The sequence below is a fragment of the Numida meleagris genome, chromosome 3 (assembly GCF_002078875.1).
Source record: "Numida meleagris isolate 19003 breed g44 Domestic line chromosome 3, NumMel1.0, whole genome shotgun sequence".
Lineage (NCBI taxonomy): Eukaryota > Metazoa > Chordata > Aves > Galliformes > Numididae > Numida > Numida meleagris.
The window spans coordinates 21,660,863-21,684,450 of record NC_034411.1 but is presented as its reverse complement, the minus strand read 5'-3'; the positions used below and the strand labels follow the sequence as shown (position 1 = coordinate 21,684,450).

Here is a 23,588-nt window from a genome sequence, read left to right as displayed (position 1 = left end):
AGAAGCAGAGTAGGCATATCCATCTCCAAAACATTTATGGGTCAAAATTAACAGTGACTGAATAGTGGCACAAGCTATAATCCTGGTGTCCAAAAGAAACATTGACTTGAGTGATTATTCTTCAGAATGTGTAAGATGAGAATCAGCTTACAGGTAATACAGACTGTTCACAGAGAGTTGCCGGGCAAAGTGACCTGCGCAACTTTAATATGCACTGGCTTGCAAAAAGGAAGATGGCACTATCTGCCTTACAGGAGAAAGCCACAGGCTCTCAATAATATCCATCTAGCCACCTCAACAGATAAGCTACAGTTTTAAACTGAAAAATAAATATTCTCCTGTGCCAAGGCTGTCAGAGAAGCTCTTCTAGCAGAAAAAGTTGAAAGCCAAGAGGGATATAAAGTATTTCCCTTTCAGTTTGTCTTTCTGTATTAACAGTGTGACAGTATTACAGTAAAGGGTAAGAGAAATTTGAAAACGACAGTTTTCCCACTCTTGCTCTTTTTCAGTTCTAGCCTTACCCCCCTCCTACCCTTGGCCCTTCCTATGCCTCCTCAAAGCACAAACCACCAACACAGCTCTCGATGTAATCTCTTTCCTGTGGATCCCAAGATTCCCAGTACAACCCAGAGCATCTCCAGCTCCTTCAAACTCAACCACACTCACCAGTGCTGCTGCACACACTGTGTGCTCAATAGCTTCTGCAGGGAGGCCAAATGCATCACTGGTGGCAATTTCTCCAAAGCACCTAATCCCCAGACCGTGACAACATGAGTAACTTACAGGAGAGTTTAGGATTTACCAGTTCTTCCCAGATGTATAGATCACCTTCCCACACTTCTTCCTCTTAAGCATCTCCATTACACTTGTTTTGCATGCTTGCTGAGTGCTGAATTAGCTCAACTTACTGCATTTTATCACATATTCTTCTTTTAGGAATAATCTACATACAATCAGAAACTTACACCATGATTTAAGTCCTTGTTAAACTTGCCTGAATACATATCGTAATAAGCAGTGCTTAGAAACCACAAATGAATTTGTAGCTTTCTTTTACCACCATGCAGTGTACAAATACAAAATTGCGGGCAATTTTCTGAAGCGCTAAAATCCCATCTTGAAAAGCCAGGCAGGATACAAAGGAGTGTTTCAGTTCCAGATTTATGAGTGGGGATGAGGGAGATATTTTTTACTGCCTTTTGGGGTTTGAACACATTTTTTAAATAGATGGGAAGTCAGTCCAAGCCATGACACTTGCTGGGAGATCTACACTATTCAATGCATTGTTGTTGGGTAGGCCATTTAATGACTAAGAGTGAAAACTGTTTTCCTTTAAACGGAAAACAAAATGTATTAATAAAAAAGGCATAAGCAAAAGTTTGTTTCAACCTCTCTGCACTAAAATAAGCTGCACTCTTTTACAATACCAGTTTTAATTTTCAATATGTTCTGATCACAGTGGAACCACATTTGACTGGGCGTAGACAAACAAATCTCTGTAACGTAAGGCCTCGCAAGGAGCAAGCAGCACTTGGAGCTTGAGGTCAGTTTCTTGAGCCCTGGAACCAACCAAACACCTCCTGTTACCTCATCCTTCATCACTTAGCTAAGAAAAAAATCAAGGCAAAGTTGTACGCTTCAACCTTTCAGTCAATTTCGGACCAGACTTTAACCTGGATAGCCAGCTTTTTGGTTAGCCTTGCGGAGGTAGGTGTAATTTTCTCACCAAAAGAAAACAGAAACATTCTTCTGTCCGTAAGCTTTTAGATGGTTGCACAGACAACTAGCAAGCCAAAATCATAGACTGAAAGTGAAAAATTCATTCAAGAAATATGGATTAATTTTGCATAAAATACACAGAGATAGACATTAATTCATAAAGAAAGGTAAGAGAATTCTCTTTGGCTCTACTGGCAAATTCTCCGTGTATTTAATAAAGCAAAACACCAAACATTACTTTAGCAGAGTAAAAGTAAAGCAAATGATTGCAAATATCTATTTCAGGAGCATGCCAGCAATACTTACTAGATGGAATGATACAAGAAATTGCAGTTTGGTTCAGGGGTTTACATGCTACTGTCCTCAGCTGGCAAAGAAGGGAAATTGTGCCAAAGAGCTGTTTAACACAGAGGAAAATACAATATTCTGCTTTTTAAGTAGAAAAGGAGATAACTGCCAGTATCACCTGCAGACAAAATACAATAGGAAAATAGAAAAAGAGAGATATATAATTTGGGGGATCCCTCAGATACCACCATTCCCAGAAATTCAGAGAGAGCATTTCCCTCAATTACTCACATTTCTGATAAATCATAGATAAGTATATGTGGTCTGTAGAAGAAGACAGTTTCTTGCATCTCTCTTGAGTTTTCTAAGAAAAGCTGTCACTGTCCCCAGGGATGAAGATAATGAAAGGAAGTATTAGGACTCCAGACAAGAAGAAGGGAAGAACATAATCATTTCTTTTTAGGGGCAGCATGAACAATCAAGATTTCTCCTCTTCATAACAGAGGCTTCAGCATGAGTAAAACCAGTGGCTGATCCCAGCAGGTATAACAAAAGGCAAAATGCAGTTCATGCAATCTAGTCTTTTGCTAGTCCTTTTGCTAGTCCTCTAATGAGTGGTTCGGTTCTTGTATGTAATTTGATTGCTCAAAAGTAGAAAGGTCCAGCTCATACCGAGACCTCTTAATTCGCATCTGTGCAGAGCACTTCCAACAAGAACCACGAGCGTGCTGTGAGTAGCCCAACAATGAATCACAAAACTGTGAGGCATTTCATGTCTTCTAGTACAGACAGTAAGAAATAAGAGCCCAAATGCAAGCTTTCTATTCACTGTCTCCTTCGATGAAATGTGGTATTTCCAGAATGCGTTTCTCAATCAGACTGTCCCCCGAGCAGCTCTCACAAACAGCCCAAAGGTGGTAACCGGCTATTTGCCAGCTGGTAGTAAGCAGCACCAAGCAGAAGCGAAACAAGCTTTCAGATGCACTTTACTCACTGCCGTTCCACTCCTTCTCCCCACTGACTGGCGCTAGGACAGTGCGTTGGCATGAGTGAACGGAGTCTTTCCCTCCCAACAAGCACAGTTCTTTGAAACATCTCATCTTTTGTTTCTCACCTTAACTCAGCAGTGTGTCAGCAAATGTACTGTTACTGGTGCCAAAACGATGCAATTGCTACGCGTGGTTTGTGCAAGATTTGTATATATTTCTTGTATTAGACTATAAATCTCTCTTGCATCATCTTGATGTGATTCTTATTAATTTGAAACAGGACTACATGTAAGCAAACTGTTCTGAGTTTGGCTTTTTCATGACAAGCCAACATCCAGCAGTTACCAAAGCCAGTCACACCACAGCTGCTGGGATTTGTACTGGGATGATGACGATTTCTCTTATAACAGCGGTGGGTTTATGGACGGCACTGTCAGAGCCAGCTCATGGCAGCCCAGCATGTTCCCAACAGCCATAAACCCAACCGAGCAGACTGGAGAGCGGTTTGCACACTTTCTATTTTTACCCAGCAGTAAAAGCCTGGTTTCCTCGGCCCGAGCCTCACGGCCTGCAGCGGGGCTCCCTGCGATGGCCGTAGGCGGGCCCCTTCCTTCTCCTCCCCAGAGGAACGCGCGCCACAGCGCCGGCTCCTTCAGCCGTTTCGAACACTCAACTGAAAGCCTTTCACTTTCCGGACGCGGTCGGGCGCGGGGAGGCTTTTGCCGCCAGGGGACGCTGTGGCTCCGGCTGCGCGGCCGCCGCGAGCCCCCGGCCGAGCCCCTCCGCTGCCGCGGCTGAGAGGGCTCGAGGGCGTCCGCGGCGGCCGTTAATGGCGGCGGCAGTTAATGGGAGCGGTCGTTACAGCGCCAGCGGGGGCGCGTGAGGGGAATGCGGTCCCGCTGTCCCCTGTCGTGGGCTCCCGCTCTGCCCAGCTGAGGCGGCCGGGCCTCCCTGGGGCCAGGATTGAGGCTCGTGGCCAAACCCTGCCCCACGCGTCCCGGCGGGGATGCAGAGCGTACATGCGAGTCAGCGTGGCTTGTCGTGTAACTTCCAGGCACTTCGGGCTCATGCAGCGTTATGCTATGTGACAGGGACTTCCCCTTCTTTCGGCAAGCTGAGATCCTGTAAATGAAAATTCTGAACCCACTGGTTATCTGGATGGAGAGTCCCTGAAGGCAATTTATAGACTGTATTTCACGAGTAACAAAATACGGTCACTGGGATTTTCTGATGGCTTCCAGGTATAGCCCAGCAGACCGCCCTCGTGAAAGCAGGATGCATAGATAACAGCAGCTACAGGCCCCAAAGTGTGCGGGGTGTGTGCCTGCAGCCTTTGCTGCTGCATGGGTAACAAATATACCACGATCGCTCGTAGGATCACAGAACCGCTTTGGTTGGAAGGGGCCTTAAAGCCCACCCAGCCCTACCCCCAGCCGTGGGCAGGGCTGCCCCCCCAACTCAGGCTGCCCAGGGTCCCATCCAACCTGGCCTTGAGTGCCTGCAGGGATGGGGCACCACAGCTTCTCAGGGCAGCTGTGCCAGGGCCTCACCGCCCTCTCGTTGTGCAATATTGAGCATTTCAAATCATAGCCGGGTATTGGTATACGCTAACACTGAATGAAAGGAGTGTGAGCACTGAGTTAGTTACCAGAGAAATCTGAACCAATATTTTCAGTGCATGCTCACGGTACACATGCAGAAGCACTGACTCAAGGCCTCAAAGCCATTTTAGCAAGCATTGACTTATGGCACAAGAGAATTGCAGCACATCACTCTTGCCTAGGTCATATAATGGTGAAAATGCTGCACCATCATGTGGTTTCCCTACCAGCACTGTTCTAATATAGTCCTGGGTGACAATCAGCTCTGCTTCTCAGAAAGAATAGTTATCTCATGGCCTGCCAATTCATCAGCTTTGCTTCTCATAATACATTATTTTATTTATTTTGCTTGGCATTGTGCTGCACATACCTCCTATCAGGTTTATACGTGCACACAGCAAACAGTTAAAGTAATTATAAGCAGCCCAGGAGAGAGTATGTGTAACAAATCACCCAGCCTGTCTGCAGCTACTTTAGTAGAAAGATTGGGAGGCAGGTTCAGGAACAGTTTGATCACTGATAGTAGACAAGAATCATTTACTCTGCTAATTCTGGTATAGAACTATAACTTCTGGCAAAAAAAGTGGTAACAAACATCTCCAAGATCTCATTGATAGTAACAGCCCCCGTGACTTAAGCCACATTGTCTTTGCAATTCTGAGCAAAGGAATATGTAACATCTTTTAAAAAGCATGAACATAAACTTGTTAACACAATCAGTAAGCACTTTCAGAAGGTGTTAGCTCAATTCATTCTCTCTCAACTGGAAGCAGAACATGCTTTATATCAGGTGCAATTTCTCTTTTAAACATCTTAACAGTTTTAGTACTTTACTTTTGGGGAGATGAACGTCACCTGAGGAAATTGTTAATGCCTTCCAGCTCTCAGAGGAGTCCTGTGGAGCACATTCCTGAATGTCACAGACTCCTTCCTTGCCCGTAAGTCTTGCCTCATTGGCTGGGAACCACTGTTCTGTACATCAGATGCCATTTAAGACATTATTTTTCCACTAATGTACATTATTCAGCTCCTTCTGAAATTAAAAGCACGAGGAAGCGACAAGTAGTGCTCAGTTTGAAGTGACTTTTTTCCACTGGTGGTGGCAAGACTTACTTCAGAGTGAATTAACACATGGGTGGACTGCCAATCCTTCATGAGTCACAGGATTCAAAAGTATTGGGCAGTACCCCATTCACACTTCTGCAAAGGCTAGATTAGGGTTTTTAAATACTGAAAACAGCAATCATGAAGAGCAATATCCTACTGGGTATCAACCAATAATGCCTTAGCATGTATCAAGATAGAGGTGAAAACTGTTCATGGCATATATGCTGCCTTCTCTTGAAGGCGTGAATTTCTTTTTAAATAGATATTTATGTCACCCAATGGTTCACAAAAGACTCATGAAGATACTACAAGAATACCTTCATATACAAAATAGAAAAGTGATTATTTCAATTACAGAGAAACTTCAAAATCAGTCAAATTCTTACAAAGTTCTCTCTACTTTGTTTATTCCCAAAGGAGAATGGAGAGGGAGGGAAATCTTTTCAGATTATTACTTCTGATTCAATAACGTTCCAGAGAAGTTATGACCATTAAGTGCATAATTCTGGGTAAGTGACTAATCTTCACTGCTTGAAAGTAGTCAATTTAGAAAGCAGTTGCCTATTAATATCCAAGAGTTCAGCTATTACTAAAGCTCATTAACAAGGCAGCTAAGATATGCAGGCAGATATCAAATGGCAGACTATCCATCCCTTTTGTGTATACAAATGTTGGATACCAAACGAGGCCAAAGCTGGTCCATGACACACCGCGTTAGGTGGTAAGCACAACCTACTGATCCAAGGCATTCTCCTGCCACCAGCCTCGCCTATCTCCCTGTCATGGCAAGCTCTCCCCCTTCAACTGTGCTATTCTTGCTTTTTGTCCAGCTATTCTGTGAACACCATCAGCCAACTGATACCCAAAAAAAAGGCTCCCTCTTCACTCAAGATTACTTTTCAACCAGTTTCACTGAATGGGCTTATTATGAAACCTAGAAACATTGTGTTGGCGTCATTGGCAGGACAGCAATATGGGAGAAGGAGCAGCTAGGGGTGGGCAGATAAGGCATAGTCACCCAGAAAACGATATGTACACCTACTCTCTCAAGCAGGCATTTGCTGTTGGTGTTTTACATCTTACAGCTATGCATCCTGAAAATGTACACACATAAGGCTAATCTAGCATGAAATTTCTGGCATCATTTGATTTCAGGGAGAACAAATGCTCATTTTTATCCCTGGGTATCTGTATCATCTGCTGTTTCCCTTCCCCATACTGAATAGGAGCTGAACTCCTGTGTTGAAATTCTGGCAGAAAGGCAGTCGGGGATGGCAAGCCCCACTGACTTAGAGGAGAGGGTTTCATTCCAGCACTTCTCCCAGATTTAAAATCAATACTTCTTATTCTTTGATTCTGTTGTTAATGAAAGACAAATAAGCATCACACAATTTCTTACCTTAAAACATTTCAAGGGAACCAAGGCATTTGAGTGCAAACTGAAGTAAGGATAAGCTGGGGTATGTACCCCCTTCTGTAACTTCTGGTAACAAATGGCAAAGCAGTAGTTGTATCTTAAACTGTGACTGATGAGTTTACCAGAGCCAATTTAGCAATGCTCTTAGTCAGTTGGAATGTACCTGCATGAACATCCCAATTGAAATCATCTTGTAAACGAGATAAGCATAACCTGCACTCATTTTGAAAACTTCTTTGTATCATCAGGATAGCATAAAGGTGGTACAGGGAAAGAAACAGGTGTGATGTTTTATTGTTTTAGTTGAGTTGTTGAGACTACACTTTTGAAATCAGTAAGGCAGTTCATCCAAGTGCTTGGCAATGTAGGCAACCATTCAAAATTTCCCATAGGACATGTAAAAAACCTAGTCTGTACAATGCAATTTCAGAGCATGAATGTGGATCCATGTACTTGAGGCTCTTTTGCTCTCTCTGGAAATATTAGCACAGAACTAAGTGAAAATATTTAAATTTACTAACTACAATATTGTGACAGTATTGTTTTGTAATCTAGGAAGATCCACTTTCATGCCAGATATACACAAATGAAACACACCTCATACAATTCCCTGAGAGGACTGAAGATTAAAAAGAAACCTGTTCCATTAAACTCAAGAGAATAACCTAAGAGACCTAACCCTTTGTTGCTAATGGAATGACATCAGAAAGCAGCCATAACGGCATTCTGCCAATTTCCTAGACACCAGGGAGTTTTGCTAAGAGTTGTATTAAATGATCTGTCATCAACCTAATATTAATCTCTCAGTATTTTATTACTCACTCCTAAACAGGACCTTCTGGAGGGCATGAGTTATTGGCAATGGGAGGCAGTAATTATGAAGTGAGGTATGGTGAAGAAAACATGACAAGTCAGCTAAAACAGTGTTTGGAGACCATTTAATATTGTGCTGGCAAACATGGCTTGCTATAAAAACATTTTAGAGAGAACAGATAGATGCAGGAATCTAGCTGCTATACAACAAAAATGAACCCTGAAGCAGAAAATTTTATTTCTCATTTCTCACATTAAGGCATAATCTTTCAGACTGCACTCCTTTAACAGAGCAGTAGATTCTGGCTATATAGAGCACCATGTAAATGTGCCAAGTTTCTTGAACATGCTGCAGGACTGGACACATTTTTTAAATGTGTCGTAATCACTGTACATAAGATGCTATGGACCGTAGTCTGCCCTTTGCGTGCCATGTGGCTGAACTCTTGCTGAACTCCGTGCTGAATGGGTTCCAAGCAAGTGCAGAGCTAAGGTGAGGAAATATACACTTTACATGTGCACTGACACAATTCTTCTGTAGTTAAGAAAATGTCACTGAAGTTAAAAGGAAATGACACTGAATTATTGCAATTCAAATGCCCCAACCTGAGCCAAGTACAAGTAGGTGCTATGTATTGTGAAGGGATAATAAGGGAAGTTAAAAGTAATGTGCACAGGGCATCACATGTCACAAGGTAGGGCTTACACAGAACCAACCATTGCAGACCACATGATACAGGCTGATGTTCCCACAGCCGTCATATTGCATGATGAAATATACGTAATAGCAGAGGACTTTTAATCAAGTGTATCAGGGCATGGAAAGACCAGAAAAGTACTGGAACATTTCCCTGAATTGACTATTCATTGCGAGAAATGCCTCTGCCCTGAAGGGCTCACAAGGTTTGTAGGTAAAGCAGATGGTGCTGGAGTGACATACATGTTACATGGTAAATGACAAACAGCCATGTAACTCACAGTGTATGACAGAGCCCAATAAAAAACACTTGTTCATTAAAGAGCATTTGGAAAATGTAAAAAGTGTTTCAAAAAAAGTTACTGTTATTAGGAAAATCAGAATGTAAATTGGAGGTGCAGTTGGGATTATTCAGCCTGGAGAAGTGGAAGCTCCAGGGAGTCCTTATAGCAACCTTCCAGTAGCTAAAGTGGGCCTCCAGGAAAGCTGGAGGCGGCAAGGGCTTTTATCAGGAAGTACAGTGATAGAACAAAAAGTAACACTTTTACACTACAAGACAGAAAATTATGATTAGATATGAGGAGGAAATTATTTACTTGGAGGGCGGTGAGGCCCTGGCACAGCTGCCCTGAGAAGCTGTGGTGCCCCATCCCTGCAGGCGCACAAGGCCAGGTTGGATGGGGCCCTGGGCAGCCTGAGCTGGGAGGGGCAGCCCTGCCCACGGCTGGGGGTAGGGCTGGGTGGGCTTTGAGGTCCCTTCCAGCCCTACCCATTCTGTTATACTATAAAGAACGGAGAGATTCTGCATATTGACTTGGGATAGATTATTGAAGCCCTGCTGTTCAGGTATTGAACAAGTATGCAGATTGTGTAATGGAATTTTTATCAAGGAATCATTCAACAGTTTAATATCCTTGTGTTGTCATTTATAATATATTCTTCCAGTTTGTGAGAGCAAATCAAGAAAACAAGACAGATAGAAGTCTCTCCATAGAATCTGATGTCAGATACTGTATTAAAAGTGAAATAGAAAAGAAAAACATTATACATATTTTCTTTAAACATATATAGTTGATGCTTAGAATAATTTCATTTTTCTCAACCATTATAAAAATTGAAATAAAAGTAATTACCTACTTTTAGATAATTGTGTATTGTTTCCTGAATTTTAAAGATGGTGACCATTTCTAGTTGGAAATGTAAAGAAAATATATGGAAAGGATTAGAGTTGCAAAACCAATTAGTGAAAAACTGTAGAAATAGTTTTTCATATGAATTAAGTAGAATATTACAATATAGGTGACTGATATAAAATTTGGTAATCTAACAATTCATGGGGAAAGTGTTTTGATCACACAGTTTCTTAACAGAGTAGTAAAAAAATACAAGTGAGCTCACACGTGAGTGTCATTTAGAACAGCCAACAACAAACTTGAGTTATCATATAGCTTCATGTTACAACTCTCAGTCACCTGTACCCCTGTTTGTACTTACACAGCTGCAAGCTGCTCTGCCTGGGCTGACCTCGCTGACTCTTCAAGATTCCCTGTGTTACCTGAAACTCCAGACTGGAGAAGTGCGGAACAACCAATAGGACAATGGCTCAAACCAAGGCAGGCTCTCTCAGTATTTTATTAGCCTTGAGAACTGGGCTTTTGTTCTTATAGAAACAATATATACATAGTTTCTTCACCTCACCTGTTTGATAAAAAAGGCCCTTTCAAATTCCACGGCTTTTGGATGTTAATCAAGCCCTTACACCCAGCTGATGTATCAAGTCCCCCTAGAAAGGCATGAGTACGTATCTTCTCAATGCACTGGCAGAATAGGTTCTGAGTCCATACTGGAACTTAGAAAACAAATGGGATGATCAGAATTTACAAGGGAAATTTCTAGTCCTGTGTACTATTGTCATTTACAGTAAAAAAAAAATAATGAATTCATCTCTAGAGATTATTTACCTCACAACCCAATAGTGCACTTGGAAATTACTGTGCCTTAAAACAGCTCTGATAAGCAAAGATGAAACTCAAATAGCTAAAAGGGAACTAGCAGCTCTCTTGCTTAGTATCAAATCCTGTTTTAAAACTTTCTGCCCTTAAAGACATCCTGTTTATATATTTAATCAATGAACTGCATGTGAGAGAAACGAAAATTTCCTGCAATCTTCTGTCAAATGCGTATTCCTAAAGCTGGAGTAACTCAGCTTTTAAAGTAAACAACCAAACAGTTTGGGAAATTTCCCACATTCCTGTTTTATTTTGTTTCTGTTTTTCTGTGAAGAGTTTTCTGATTGTTCTAGAACTGCTCAGTAGAAACACAGAGGAAAAGAGAAATTCCCTCTCTTCTCTGCTCTTTTCCTACTTCAATCAGTTCTTTAATTTGACAAGAGATAGAGCTTCTGCTGACAAAATCTAACACCTCTGTTAGCAATCCTGACTAAATGAGCTGCTACGTAATGAGGTGAGATATAGGGACCTCAGAGATTGCTTGGGTTTCTTTGTTCTGTTTATTGTTATTTATTTATTAAGATCTTGCTTTTTAAGAACAATTTCAGACCTTTTCTAAAGAAAACAAGTACGTGGAACAGGAGGAAATATTTTAGATCACCAGAATACTCCATTGGTCTCACATCAAATAATCAGGTTTCATCCTAAAACAGGTTGCATGTGTACATGTTTACTTGTGGCATTGTTCACACGCTATTTCTGTTGGAAAACTATTCCTGAATCTCCTTCTTATTACAAGTTGAAACTTCTGAACATATATAGCTCAAAAATATGTACAAATTACTCTTATTTAGTTTTCTACAAACCCTATCACTTACCTACACTACTTCTTTCCCTGCCATATTCTTTATTTCATCATAATTACATAGACAACAATCTTACTATTTCTCAGACTTTATTTGCCTAACAACCTGAAACAAAAAAAAAGTCATTATCTTATTTTTCCTATCAGCCCTTCTATGTACCTGTATTATTTTTGATTCATCTTTCTTTATCATGATTTAGCAGAAATATATGCAGAATTTCCAGTGGGGTTTCATCAGGCTCTTGCATGGTTGTATGGAAGTTTCTCTCTTAAAGAACACAAATACACACATAAAGAAATAGCCTCATTACAACACATCTAAGTTGTCATTTAACTTCCTTTCTGCCCCACTGTGTTGGTGCCTCAAGCTTCAGTTACTGACTAAGATAATATTTCTTTTTCATTCTATTGTCATTTCCAACTAATGCACGAGTCTCCACAGAAATTCTTGTTATTAGTTCTTCACGTTTATGACTGTAAACTTTGTATTATTATTATTTTTGCATTTCTGTTCTCACCTGCAAGGTCACACAGTTCCTTCTGAATGATATTTCAGTCTTCCTCTGTACTAATGGTTCCTCCATGCCCAAACTCATTACCAAAGATATTAAACACCGCTGGTCTGAGATCGATCCTTGCGAGCCTTCCCTTATAAGCATTAGCCAGACAGCTCTCTTTTCAAAACAAGTTATTGCCATCTTCCTTCAGCTCATCCTCTGGTTATTTTTCAGTTCTTATATTAACTCACATTATCTCCAGGTGAACTAATTGTATCTCATATTAACATTGCATTAAATACTTAAGCAGTCTTGTTGCTTACTCAAGATTCTCAATTATTTTACCTAACACAAATAATAAATTAGTTTTCTTACTATTTACAATGGAAGACAAACGTTGATAGTTTGCTTATCCCAAGACAGTTTCCTTATAAGAATCTCAAGAGCTTTGACAATTCATTAACTTTGATGAAAATGTGACAATAAATTCATGATGAGACACTTGAATGAGAAAGTTCTTCCAGAGGAGAGATAACTAGAGACATCTATCCCGAACTGAGTTTTGAGATGAACAATCTGTAGCAGACTTAACTGGACAATACCTAAATAAGTATAAAAAGCTATAATGGCAGTCTGTAGAACTTACCAAATGTATACAAAACTCTTCTAATGCAGATCTAAAACAAAAACACCTATTAAGGGTATCACTTTCTATTTGGCTACATGTAGAAGCTGCTTAAGGGTAAGAAAAGATGTGAAACTGAAGCATAGTAGTCATTCTGTACCAACTCTCCAAATGAACTTTTTCATTCTACACCAAGAGAGCCATTTGTGGTTTAGCTAATCCACTTCTAAAGAGAAATATAATGATACCCTTAGAGTACAATGAACACATAGCTAGTAGAGAACAGAGTATTTGCAAAAGTTGTGCCAGCTATTTCCAGACTAGGCAAGCCCTTTTGATGTCATAGTTTAAAATACTACTCAATTCTTATGGATTTTTTCCACAGCAACTAACTAGGGGAAAAAAACGTGAGTAAGTAGCAGAAAAGAAGAATGCAGTTTCAGGGATGGTTGCTACAATGGTTTCCTTATTAACAATTACCCACTTTAAGTTAGTCTTTAACTATTCTTTAGTTAAATATTACCTGAGTTACTAAACTTAGTGTGACACGTCCTTTGGGGCAGCTGTAGGACTGTTCCTACTTCCAGTGAAAGCAGTGTAGAACCCACATTTCTGCAATTAATCCAAATTCTTTCACTCCTTTGCAGATGGGTGCCCATTCCAGATAATGTGTGTAAATGTAAAATGTTTCTCCAGTGACCACCTGACAGCAACTGAGGGTTTACTAACAGACAACTCCTAGCCTTCCTGTTAAGAAAGCATCACTAGTCTCTGTAACAGTAAGTAAACCCACTGCTTCTCCTGCTTATCAGACATGCTTCCTTCCTGTGACATGAATTATATCACCACACTGATGGGAAGAAGAGTAAAGGGATTTTTTTTAATGGTTGTTTTATCTATCACTTTCACTGAAGCAGAAATTCTAGACTGATTCACAAATGGAAACCCCAAACACCATGCAGCAAAGCATTCATCTATGGACAGGAAATAGTATGGGTTTTATAGGCTAGAGTCAAGGTTATGTCACATTCTAAGTATACTTTAAAAGACTGCACAGGCACCTTCCTTAATAGCCAGCTGACAAAGCTAGCCACACATAATATACTTTAATCATATACAGGGTGTGCCAGCAAAGTCCAATTTCTATACATTCCTGTGGATTAGACTTGCTCCCATAATACTTACAACATTTAGCAGTATTGTCACCAAACCACATAAGAACAGAAGGAAAACAAGGGAAGGAGGGAAAATAAAAAGTAGTGTCTCAAGTTAAATAACAGGAGAATACGTGGGTTACTGCAAACGTAGGTGAGACCAGCAGGTATTATAGAAGGAACAAGCAGACAATGGAGAAAGAACAGAAAGATGTGATATCTGTAGAATAGGCTGTTTAAATTGTGTTCTTAAAAAAAGGTGTACTTTCTGCAGGGCTTGGGATGACTACATGAAGATGATTGTAAACATTCACAGACATTAATACAAAACATCAGTGAGCAGGACTTTTTCTCTAACCAACTCTCTTGAGATATAATAATTGATCTCTGTTATACTGTAGCCATTTCAGGAATCTTGATTTTTGTCTTTCTGCTGATTTTTTTTAATCTTTGAAAGCTAAAATTATCTTTTAAAAATATGATCCATTTAAATCTGACCCAACATCATCTGAAAGAAATGAATGAACAAATAGTCAAATTGGACTCCATCTGCTACTGAAACAAATATTTGTATCTTTGTGTAAGTTTGAACCAAGCATTTTGATTTTTCATTAGACTCAAAGAAAAGAGGAAATCCATACTAGCAATGTAGACATGTAGGCAAACTGTAACCTTCATTGCGAACATAAAAGGGAAAATCCCAAACTTACTTGGCAACTCTCATGTATATTTCATAAGAACAAACAGGACTGCAATTCATAGTACACCTTTATGTGAATCAACATCTGAACATAGAAAAGATCTTCACTATCTACTTCATCAGTATATAATGTGTTATGTAGACCACATTCATAGGGTATAGCTTTTTACAGCTAGAATACGTCAAGCACTTTTTTAGCCATTTATAGGTTTGAAACATTTTTTTTTTCTGATGGCGTAATACCCTGCTGCAAAAGGAGAGGTCTGAATCTGAAAAAGAACTTTCTGTCGCTTCCTTAACAAATGAGTCTTTTCCTTTCTGTTCTCCTTTCTGGTTCCCTATTCACATTACAATTATCCCAGGCTCCAGAACATACTTTCAGTTTTAAAACTCTCTGTAAATCAATATCCTTATGAAGAGCTCCTGCAAATAGTGTGATCAACCTGGATACGTGTAATTTTATTAGGGATACATAATCCAGTGCTTTAACAGGTTATTGTTCCTTTCAACACATGATTCAGCAACTACATTCATTCTGTAAATACGTCAGTATGTTGGATTTATTTAGCTTGGGACACTCATTTTGCTCACTTCTTTTGCTTAGGGTTCTCAGCTGCCTGTGAACTTTATTCATACAAAACACTGCAAAAGATGCCTTGATTAAACTGTTAAAAAGAGGAATGATGCACAAGACCCTTTGGTAATAGTGCTGAAAAAAAAAAAAAAGGGGATGAAATAGATGCAGGAGGAAGCAGTCCTTGCCCTGATGGTTCAAAATCTGCTGTTACTCATGGACCCAGTGCACAGGCTGGAGCTACACCTGGTTGGGGGAAAGAACTTGAGACCACGAGGACCCTGTGCAGCTCCCAGCTCTTCCAGAGAAGAGCAGCACAACCTTGGGCTTAGCTTGCTGTTGCAAGCACACAACATTGCTGTAAATTCAGCCGTCTTTCATTTTACGCTCTGCATAGACATTACACAGTTAATAAGGCAATAAACTTAAATGCAGAAACAGTGGATTAGGTTTGCATAGCAGAACAATATTATTGCTTATAGATAAGGAATGCTCAATAGATCTTGGACTACTGAATGATAATCTGGAGCCATTTTCTAGACAGACGTTTAGATCCGTAGGTACAGAAAGAGGAGGATTATACACAGGTGACTAGGTACTTCCTTCTAGAAGAAAGTACCTGTGGGACAGAATCCTCAGGAGGGTTCTGCAGGGATGGACTCTCTTGGGCAAGGTGGTTGAACTTTTCTCCCATTTTTGAGGCTCTGTAGGGCTACACAGAGAGAGACCATGCTTTCCATCACATCTGACCTCAGCTAGCTCTTTTCATTCCCAGCCCCAGCTCAGCTGCATGTATATATTTAAATGACGTAAAATATTGTTTCAGTCCACAACCATATTAAGCTACAAAGAATTTTTCCAGAGTGAATGCTGTTAATTTCCACTATGTTCAACCTTCTCCATTACACCTCTACTCAGCCCGAATTACAATGCGGCATCCAGGGGCGGAAGGAATGTGGGTGGGTGGATGAAGATACTTAAGATAACTTCCTTTCTTAAGGGTGACATAAGGAATCCTATCTAGGACAGTATCCAAAAAGCACATTACAAAGTGTCCTGAAGCTTTCATTTTCCTTCTCAGGGAGTGCACCTGATTTACTTTGCATGATGACTCAGTTTTTACAGGACCATAAGAAACTTTGAACACCACATTTAGGCTGTAGGAGGCTTCTGCAAGCGCTGAAAATTCTCTTGGGAACAATCTAATGCAAACTTCTAAAGAAGCCAAAGGCTCTCTCCTCCTGTTGACCTTGAGTTTCTAGCCAAAGACAATGGCATGAGAGGGTCCTTTGGAAGACAGAGAACTGACCACACAGTTTCCCCAATTCTATCTTGGCAGTGGCCAGTAATGCGTAATTAAACTAGTAAAACTAAAAAAGAAAAAATATTTTAACTTTTCACATTATATTCTGCTGATAAATACACTGATCCAGATGAGTGAAGAAATTGATCTCATAAGCTAAGATGAAAAAAATATGAATGCCGAAGTGAGAAAGTTGGCAAATGGATGGAGACTTTCATTATCTGAGGATGCTCTTTGACTGGGAAGCACTGTGAGAAAAACTCCTTGCTGGATGCCAGGCTAAAGCATTTACATTTCTAGAGCTTAGCTCTTCTAAGAAACTTCAGGGGAAGTAAGGACATTTTTCTGTGTATTTCTCACTAATGTTGTCATAATTATTCCTTTTGTTAAAAAAAAAAAAATTAAAGAAGAAATAAAACAATGCTTTTCTTGCAAGAAGTTATGCCATGTGGACATGGAACTAATCGTTCAGCCAAACTGACTTATTCTATCATTTAGCAAAAGCAGTATTCAAGATGAAGGATAAAGATACTGCATCACCAAGAAAAATCCAAACAATTCCCCCAGTCCCAAATAAGCCTCCAGTTAATTTCAAGTGGATGCATTCAACCAATAACTTTTAAAATCTGCTCTTTAAAACAATGTATAAAACAAGCAAACTCTGTCTTGCTTTTCCTCCATACAAAGCAGGCAATCATTACCAGAAGTTGGCTGAGCCATATTTTAGGATATAAAATGTTTTTAAAATTGATGTTGGCAGAGTGATTTGGAATCGTGAAGAAATGAAGACTGGGAAAACTAATTTGTTGCATGCATTTCAAAAGGAGGACTAATGAAGCAGTGCTAAGCAAACAATACTGACAGGAAGATTACCATTAGACTTTGGATTTGACCAGTAAACAAAGAGGAGAGATGTTATAAGGACACTAGATATTGAAGAAGGTGGGGAACACCATCAAGATAGAATATCACTATTGTTTTTATTAGCCAAATCTGTTTAGAGGAAAAAAAAACACCAAAAAACAAAACAGCAGCCAGAATCTGATACGAAAGGATGACAACTGACAAAGGGTTGCTAGTGGTGAGCGTGTGGGAGAAAGGCATCTCAGCCCAAGGCTGGTATTTTTCCCTGTCTACATTCCATTGTGCGATGGTAGGGTGCATTGCACCATGATATTTCTGACCGCAAAACCATGGCTCGGAGATTCTACCAAAGAAAGGAGCTGTAGTTCAAGTTGTCTTTTTTCCTATACTGATGTTTTTCTGAGATTCAGAAAACTGACACACGTGGAGAAGAGCTGTGTGGGCAAGTCCAACCCTCTTCAAAGGCAGACCTGCACCTTAAGCAGGCAGTTCTTCGAATCTCCCATTTTACTGGCACTTTCACACATCACACTTAACAACAGTCGAGGGGATGTCTCATCTGGGTAGGCAGCTGCTGAGTGCATCAGGCCTTGGTACGGTCACAAAGTTCATGGTGCAGTGCAATAGCGGACAGATCTTTTCGTGGTCCTTCAACACTTCACTCAAGTGTTTCATTTCATCTGTTAGCTTTCCGATTTCTTTTTTCAGGGAGGTATTTTCTTGCTCAAGAGATTCATATTCCTGAAGGGAGGGAAAAAAAAAAGCTTACTAATAGGCAAAACATTCTTTTCAGTGCTCCACCTTGAGTATATTCATGTAACTGTAGGAAAGAAGTGCCCTGCCCCAGGCCAACCTGAGGAAAAGCACCAGCTGGGAGGCACACCTAGAACCACCCGCCTGGTGCCAGCTGCTCTCTTCCAGCCCATGGCTTGTAGTCACCTGCTCAAACGCTCAGGAACTTAGGAGCAGGAAGAGCTGAGCATCGTGCCAGCTTGTTGCCAAGCCTCACTTTGTCACAAGCAATTTTGAGACGCTTTTGAGCCAGGGCTTCACTGGCAATGAATAAGCTTTTGTTAATTGCAAGAGAGTTTTGAGATACTCTGCAGCGTGCACCTGTGACGGATGTGAGACTCACATGTCACATTTTTTGCTAACTGCAGGTCTCAAGTGTCCCTGCTGTCAAGACTTCTCATCCCAAAGAGAAGAGAGTTCGAGGTTCTGAGCCAGCCCACGGAAAACCCACAGGTGTCTGCACCTCACTGCTGGCCCAGGGCTCAGCACCTGCCCACTCAATCTCACCTCCTGGGGAAAGCTTCAGAGCAAACTTCAAAGTCTGCACGTGCCCTCAAAGGGCTGTTTACCAGGCAACGGGAAAAGCCTTTCATGCAGCGCTCCTCTGGGCAGCCTCACACTACGTATGCTAGCCTTCCTTGCTGCAGCAGTTTGGATCCCTTTGCCTTCCCTCACACTCTCCCAGCACCTACTCACAGAGTAAACTAGACACGATCCTCCTAACACACCATTGTAGCCAAACTCCAGCAGGGCTCAGCGTCCCCAGCTCTGCCTCTGCTCTCCTCTTGGTGCCCCAAACCCATGGAGGGAGGAAATCTCCATCAGGGGAGAAAATACCATACTGTTCTTGCTAAGGAGGAATGCCTTCAACCAGATCCGCTTGCAGCTGGGAAAATCTGAGGATGAGGATTCCCAGCATGAGGAAGAGCCTTAAATCCAACAGGAATACCAGAGTGGCTGCAGGACAGCACAAGGCCCAGCAGTGACTCCAAAAAAGCCAGGGGTTGCCCCTGCAAAGAAACACCAGCACCTGGCTGTCTCGGGTGCTGACTCAGAGGAGATCTGGAAAAAAAACAAACCCCAGATCCCCACCTCAACACCTCCTGGCCTGCGCTGCCAGATCCTTCCACTCTCACAGAGAGAAGAGGCTGTGCTGAGCCTCCGGAGCCGTGCGACCAACGAAGCCACAACTGTGGCAGCGCAACCAACACCTACCCCCTGAGCCCCAGCTGCAACAAAAGCACCATTGTATGAGGCAATGTCCTAAACCAGAGAACGGCAATTCCTCTCCTCCAGTGTTTGCAATGGGGACATAACAAAACTCCACCGCACTGTAATATTGAGAAGCGTCAAGAGTTTCTGGAAGAATCAGATACTTTCATGTTTTTTTGGAAACACCCACTGCTATTTATCAGAGCACATGAGTACAGCAGTTAACTGCACCCAGCTCTCTTACTTGGAGGTTTTGGAGTTCCTAAGAAGCCTTTTCAACTGGGTATTTCTGTCTCAGACCACAGCTTCAGAATTGAGTTAAGCCAGCAGTGCCACTGAGCAGCACGACATCCCACTGCACCACCACCTTCTCTGCAAGGCATTAAGCATTCACGCATTGCCACTATGAGCTTGCCAGGTTCGGCACTAATGCATCAGAAAGTGGGTTTGCTTTAGCCCCTAGGAGCCTGGAATCCAGCTCGCAAGTGGTCACGGGGATGGGAGTTGTGGGCAACACCACGCACCTCCCTGGTGTCACCGCTGGCAGAGTCGCTTCATCCCACCTGAACAGTGTCAGGGAGCTCCCGAGCCGGCATCCGGCAGCGCCCGCCTCCCCTGTGCCGACAGCTCCGGGCCGGAACGGGACGAGGGCAGGCCCAGGCGTGCTGAAGGCGTCCCGTTATTGGAGCGTCCCGCACTCCACGCCCAAGAGCACCGAGTACCCGCTCACCTCGTGAAGTTTGTCTGCTTTCTGCGTTTGCTTCTTCCGACTTCTCTGTGCGGCAACTCGGTTCTTTTCTCTCCTCCTTACCTTCTTATCATCTTCTTCGTGGCTCTGGAAGACAGAAGCGCCTCAGTAGGCGCCAAGATGCAGGCGGGCACACCGAGCCGCTGCCGACAGCCAGCCCCGATCTCCCCGCACCTAACCCCGGCAGAGCCCCCCCGGCCGCCCTATCCGCCCCTATCCTACCTGCTGGCCGCCTTCGGCGCTCCGCGGCACCGCGCTGCCCGCCGCCGGGGCGCCGCACGACATCCCGCCGGCTGCCGGCTGCCGCCCGCCCCGGGGCGCCGCTCTCGGCGCCGCTGGGCTCCCCCGGCCCCGCGGCACGGAGCTGTCCCCAGCCCCGCCCCGGCACCTGGGGGCCCCCGCCGCGGCCCCCGGGGCGGAGCCGCCCGGAGCTCACGTGGCGCCCGCGGGGTCCGCGCCCCGGCCCGACCGGCCCCCGGCAGCCGGGGGGAAGCCCGCAGCCCCCGTGGTGCGGCGCTGCCGGGCAGGAGCCGCCCGAAAATCCCCCGGAGAGCCCCGGGGCTGGCCGCGCCTGCCGCCCCTCCGATGGTTAAAACGCCGCGGTGGCCCGAGCGCTGCCTCCGAGGGGCTTTTGCGCGGCATCTGCGCAGATGCCGCGCAAAAGCCGCCCGAGGGGTGCGCGGCTGACTCACCCCCGCGCACTCCTGGCCGCGGAACACGTGCGACATCGGCTTTCCAAAGCGGCACGACCTTCGGAGAATCGGTAGGAGCGCAAGGCGGGGTTCATTGGGTTGAGGACAAGGCATCGGGGCTGGGATAAAGCGATTTTCACTTTCGCTACTCGCCCGGTTCCTTTAAATAATAAGGAAATGCCGCACGTTTATTGTAAAGGCGAAGCAAGACAATGAGTGCAGAAAATGCAGTTGCCGGGACAGAACTCTCTCTGTTCGAACGCTCTGCCGGGAACGTTTTAGCAGCCCGAACAATGCCGCTTTTATCCTTCTAAACACTCTTCCTACGTTGCAACTGAAGCGTTATCTTCTCCCTGTGCTCTGAAGGAAGTGAATAGCTGTGTGCCCCCGCAGATACTCAGCGACATCCTTTTTACGGTGTGCGTGTGTACAGCACCGCATACGCGCAGCTCACGGGGACAAACGCACGTCCCTGCCAGGGAACGTGCCCCCACGCTGCCGTGCAGTCCGTCATCAACCCCAGGTACCTTCATAAATCGGCCACTTCCCTATTCTTTTCGTTTCACCCGAAGTCTGAGTCATTCAGCTTAGGTGAAGATGAAGTTGCAGGGTGCAAATGGAGTAAATATAGACCATCCTTCCAGGAAGATCTGGTTGACAGTTCATGCTGATGGGAGGAGAAGCGCCCTGCCTGGAGTCCAGGAGTCAGACTGAGGTCAGCATTGCTGAAAGCCTGACCAGGACTGCCCTGGGGGACAGCACTTCTCCCCGCCGTGCCGCAGAGCACCTCCTGCCTCTGTCTCCTGCACTGCCTTCACCTTCCCCAGAGCTTCTCGGACCCTGGAGGACTGAGCCCCAGAACCATTTTCGTAGATACACAATGGACCCAGTGCAGTCACAGGACATGCACAAGGTTGAGGCACTTTGGCAAGGGAGCCAAAGGGCCCAGTGGGGCTGTTGGTCCCAGTGGTTGTTGGTGTGGGGAAGGCTTGCAGGTTTGTGTCTGGAGAAGAAAAAAAGCCCCCTTCCTACAGGAGGGGCTTTGAAATGACCCCACATGAAGTGTTTGTGCTGTTACAGGAGCCATACACGTGTGCCCTAGGGGCAGCTGCACAAGCAGGTGATCTAACAGAGCTAAGTCCCACCGAGTTTTCTAAAAATTTATTGATACGAATAATTCATGGGTATAAATTCCTCCTGTATTTGTAAAGTGAGGTCTACAGGACCCCACAAGAAGGGACAAGTCACAGGAAGGTCCCCTTGGGCCTGGGTACAGTCTGCTGGTGCTCAAAGGAAATGAAAAATCAGAATTTGCTTGTGGGAACAAGTTTCTGCTTGGTATTAAAGCTATCTCTGGTACATCTGCAGAAATGCCTACACAGTAGTTCCGAGTAACACAGCAGTAAGAGCAGAGCATTTCTATGCGGGAGAGAAAACAAGCCCAGAAAGCAGTCTGAGCAGCTGACTTACGCTTTATAATCGCAGCAGATCAGTGACTTTTGTCTGCATTGAAGCGGCCTACGCGCCTTCAGACCGGAGTTGCTGAACAGCTTAACTTAGCATGGCTCTTTGGAAACGTGGTGCATGTCACAAGTGGGTCCCAGAGCACCACATGCCCAAACTTTCAAACAAACAGATGTTGGTGTCTGCACGAAGACTTCTGGAAGAGGAGTGTCATCACCTTTGTTTAAAAACTACATGCAGTAAAAGCGTACAAATCTCCCGATTTGTAAGATTTCACTGGGTCTGGATGGCTCACCCAGCAAAATGCAAGCCACTGGCAGCACATCCTAAAAAAAAGATGTTTAATCTCACCCCAAATTACTACAGAATTCAAACTAAGTTTGCAAATATTCCCAAGCATCCTTCACCATTGAGCTGCCTGACAAAATTCAAAGGCTATATAAAGAAAAATGACCAGACGTTTCTTGATGCAATACCAATTCACCCAAAGTTAAAAATAAGAAGCTTGGATGTTGTGACATTTCAGTGGAAACCTGAAGAGACAGTCTTCTTGCACAACACCGCTCACTTCTATGAAGTTAACTGAAGGACAAAAGGCTACCGGAAGGGGGGAAGAAGAGGAATATTTTATATATTTCTGTTAGTGGAAACACAGATTGCAGACACTGCCAGTTGGAAATATCACTTGCTGTAGAAATTTGTAATAATCTTTGGGAAAACAGCTGAACATTCAAGCACGAAGTTCATCTTATCACCTAGCTTTCATTTCAGGAGAGGTCCTGACACCTTCCACTGCTGCTTGGCCAAAACCAGCCACTAAAGGTTTGTAAATTCATAGCTGATACACTGCACTGGGAATCAACTGGTTTTCTTTACCCTTCTTTACATCGTTTATTTGGGCAGCGTTCCCAGATGCATTTTCCTTTTTCTACCCAGCTGTGATTGAAAGGAGTGCTGCAGAACCGGGCCTGGCTGCCCTAGATCAGGGCAGCAGACATCCACTCCCACTTCTTTCAAACCCCATGCAGACTGACTGTCCTGCAATCTCCTACCTCTAACAGGCACTGGAGGATGAGTTTGTTAATTCATTTACAAGCTCTTAATCCACAGTGCTCGCTCTCCTTATTTCTTAAGACATTTGTCTTACGTTGGTCATTTTAGATGGGACCTCTTGAAAGAGATACGCGTATTCCTATTAACATAAAAAACATTCAAATACTTTAATAGTAGACATGCAAAATCTTAAGCACTTGGTGAAGATGTATGCATTTGTGCAGCAGTGAGGATTTTCAACCAGAACAAACATACTCAAACAAACTAGAATTCGCTGTGCAAAAAACGGTCCCGGTCACCCGTTCCACAGCTTTGCAGTTCCAGTCCCTCTCACATCCTGTCCTCTCTTATGTGAGAAGCTTTGTAGCCCTGTGATTAATAGCAGCCCTAAGTTCAAAGGCGGTAAGTGGAACTACTTCAGTTACTCCAGCCAAAATTTAACACAGATGTCTTCTAAAGTACTCG

At 43.3% G+C, this 23,588-nt stretch overlaps 1 protein-coding gene and 1 long non-coding RNA gene across 3 annotated transcripts; one reads left to right on the top strand and one right to left on the bottom strand.

Moving 5' to 3' along the window:
- On the top strand, window positions 1,935–10,238 carry LOC110395695. The gene is made up of 3 exons (XR_002436579.1): window positions 1,935–4,237; window positions 6,122–6,213; window positions 10,130–10,238. It is a non-coding gene; the product is annotated as an uncharacterized LOC110395695 (long non-coding RNA).
- On the bottom strand, window positions 16,981–23,501 carry BATF3 (basic leucine zipper ATF-like transcription factor 3). 2 transcript variants are annotated; one of them, XM_021390411.1, is made up of 3 exons: window positions 20,607–23,501; window positions 19,897–20,001; window positions 16,981–17,903 (listed from the first exon to the last, which is right to left on the bottom strand). In XM_021390411.1, the coding sequence occupies exons 1-3, from the start codon at window positions 20,718–20,720 to the stop codon at window positions 17,718–17,720; spliced, it is 405 nt and encodes a 134-aa protein (XP_021246086.1). In that variant the 5' UTR covers window positions 20,721–23,501; the 3' UTR covers window positions 16,981–17,717. The 2 variants fall into 2 exon arrangements, with proteins under 2 accessions (XP_021246086.1, XP_021246087.1); XM_021390412.1 differs by lacking the exon at window positions 20,607–23,501 and adding an exon at window positions 20,137–20,260.

What these genes read in the sequence shown, in the direction of transcription:
- BATF3 (XM_021390411.1), bottom strand. Translation starts at nt 20,720, where the DNA reads ATGCCTTGTCCTCAACCCAATGAACCCCGCCTTGCGCTCCTACCGATT. An exon ending in GCGGCCAGGAGTGCGCGGGG is followed by an intron (nt 20,002 to 20,606) that starts GTGAGTCAGCCG and finishes TCTGTCTTCCAG; the next exon opens with AGCCACGAAGAAGATGATAA. An exon ending in AAGCAGACAAACTTCACGAG is followed by an intron (nt 17,904 to 19,896) that starts GTGAGCGGGTAC and finishes CCCTCCCTTCAG; the next exon opens with GAATATGAATCTCTTGAGCA.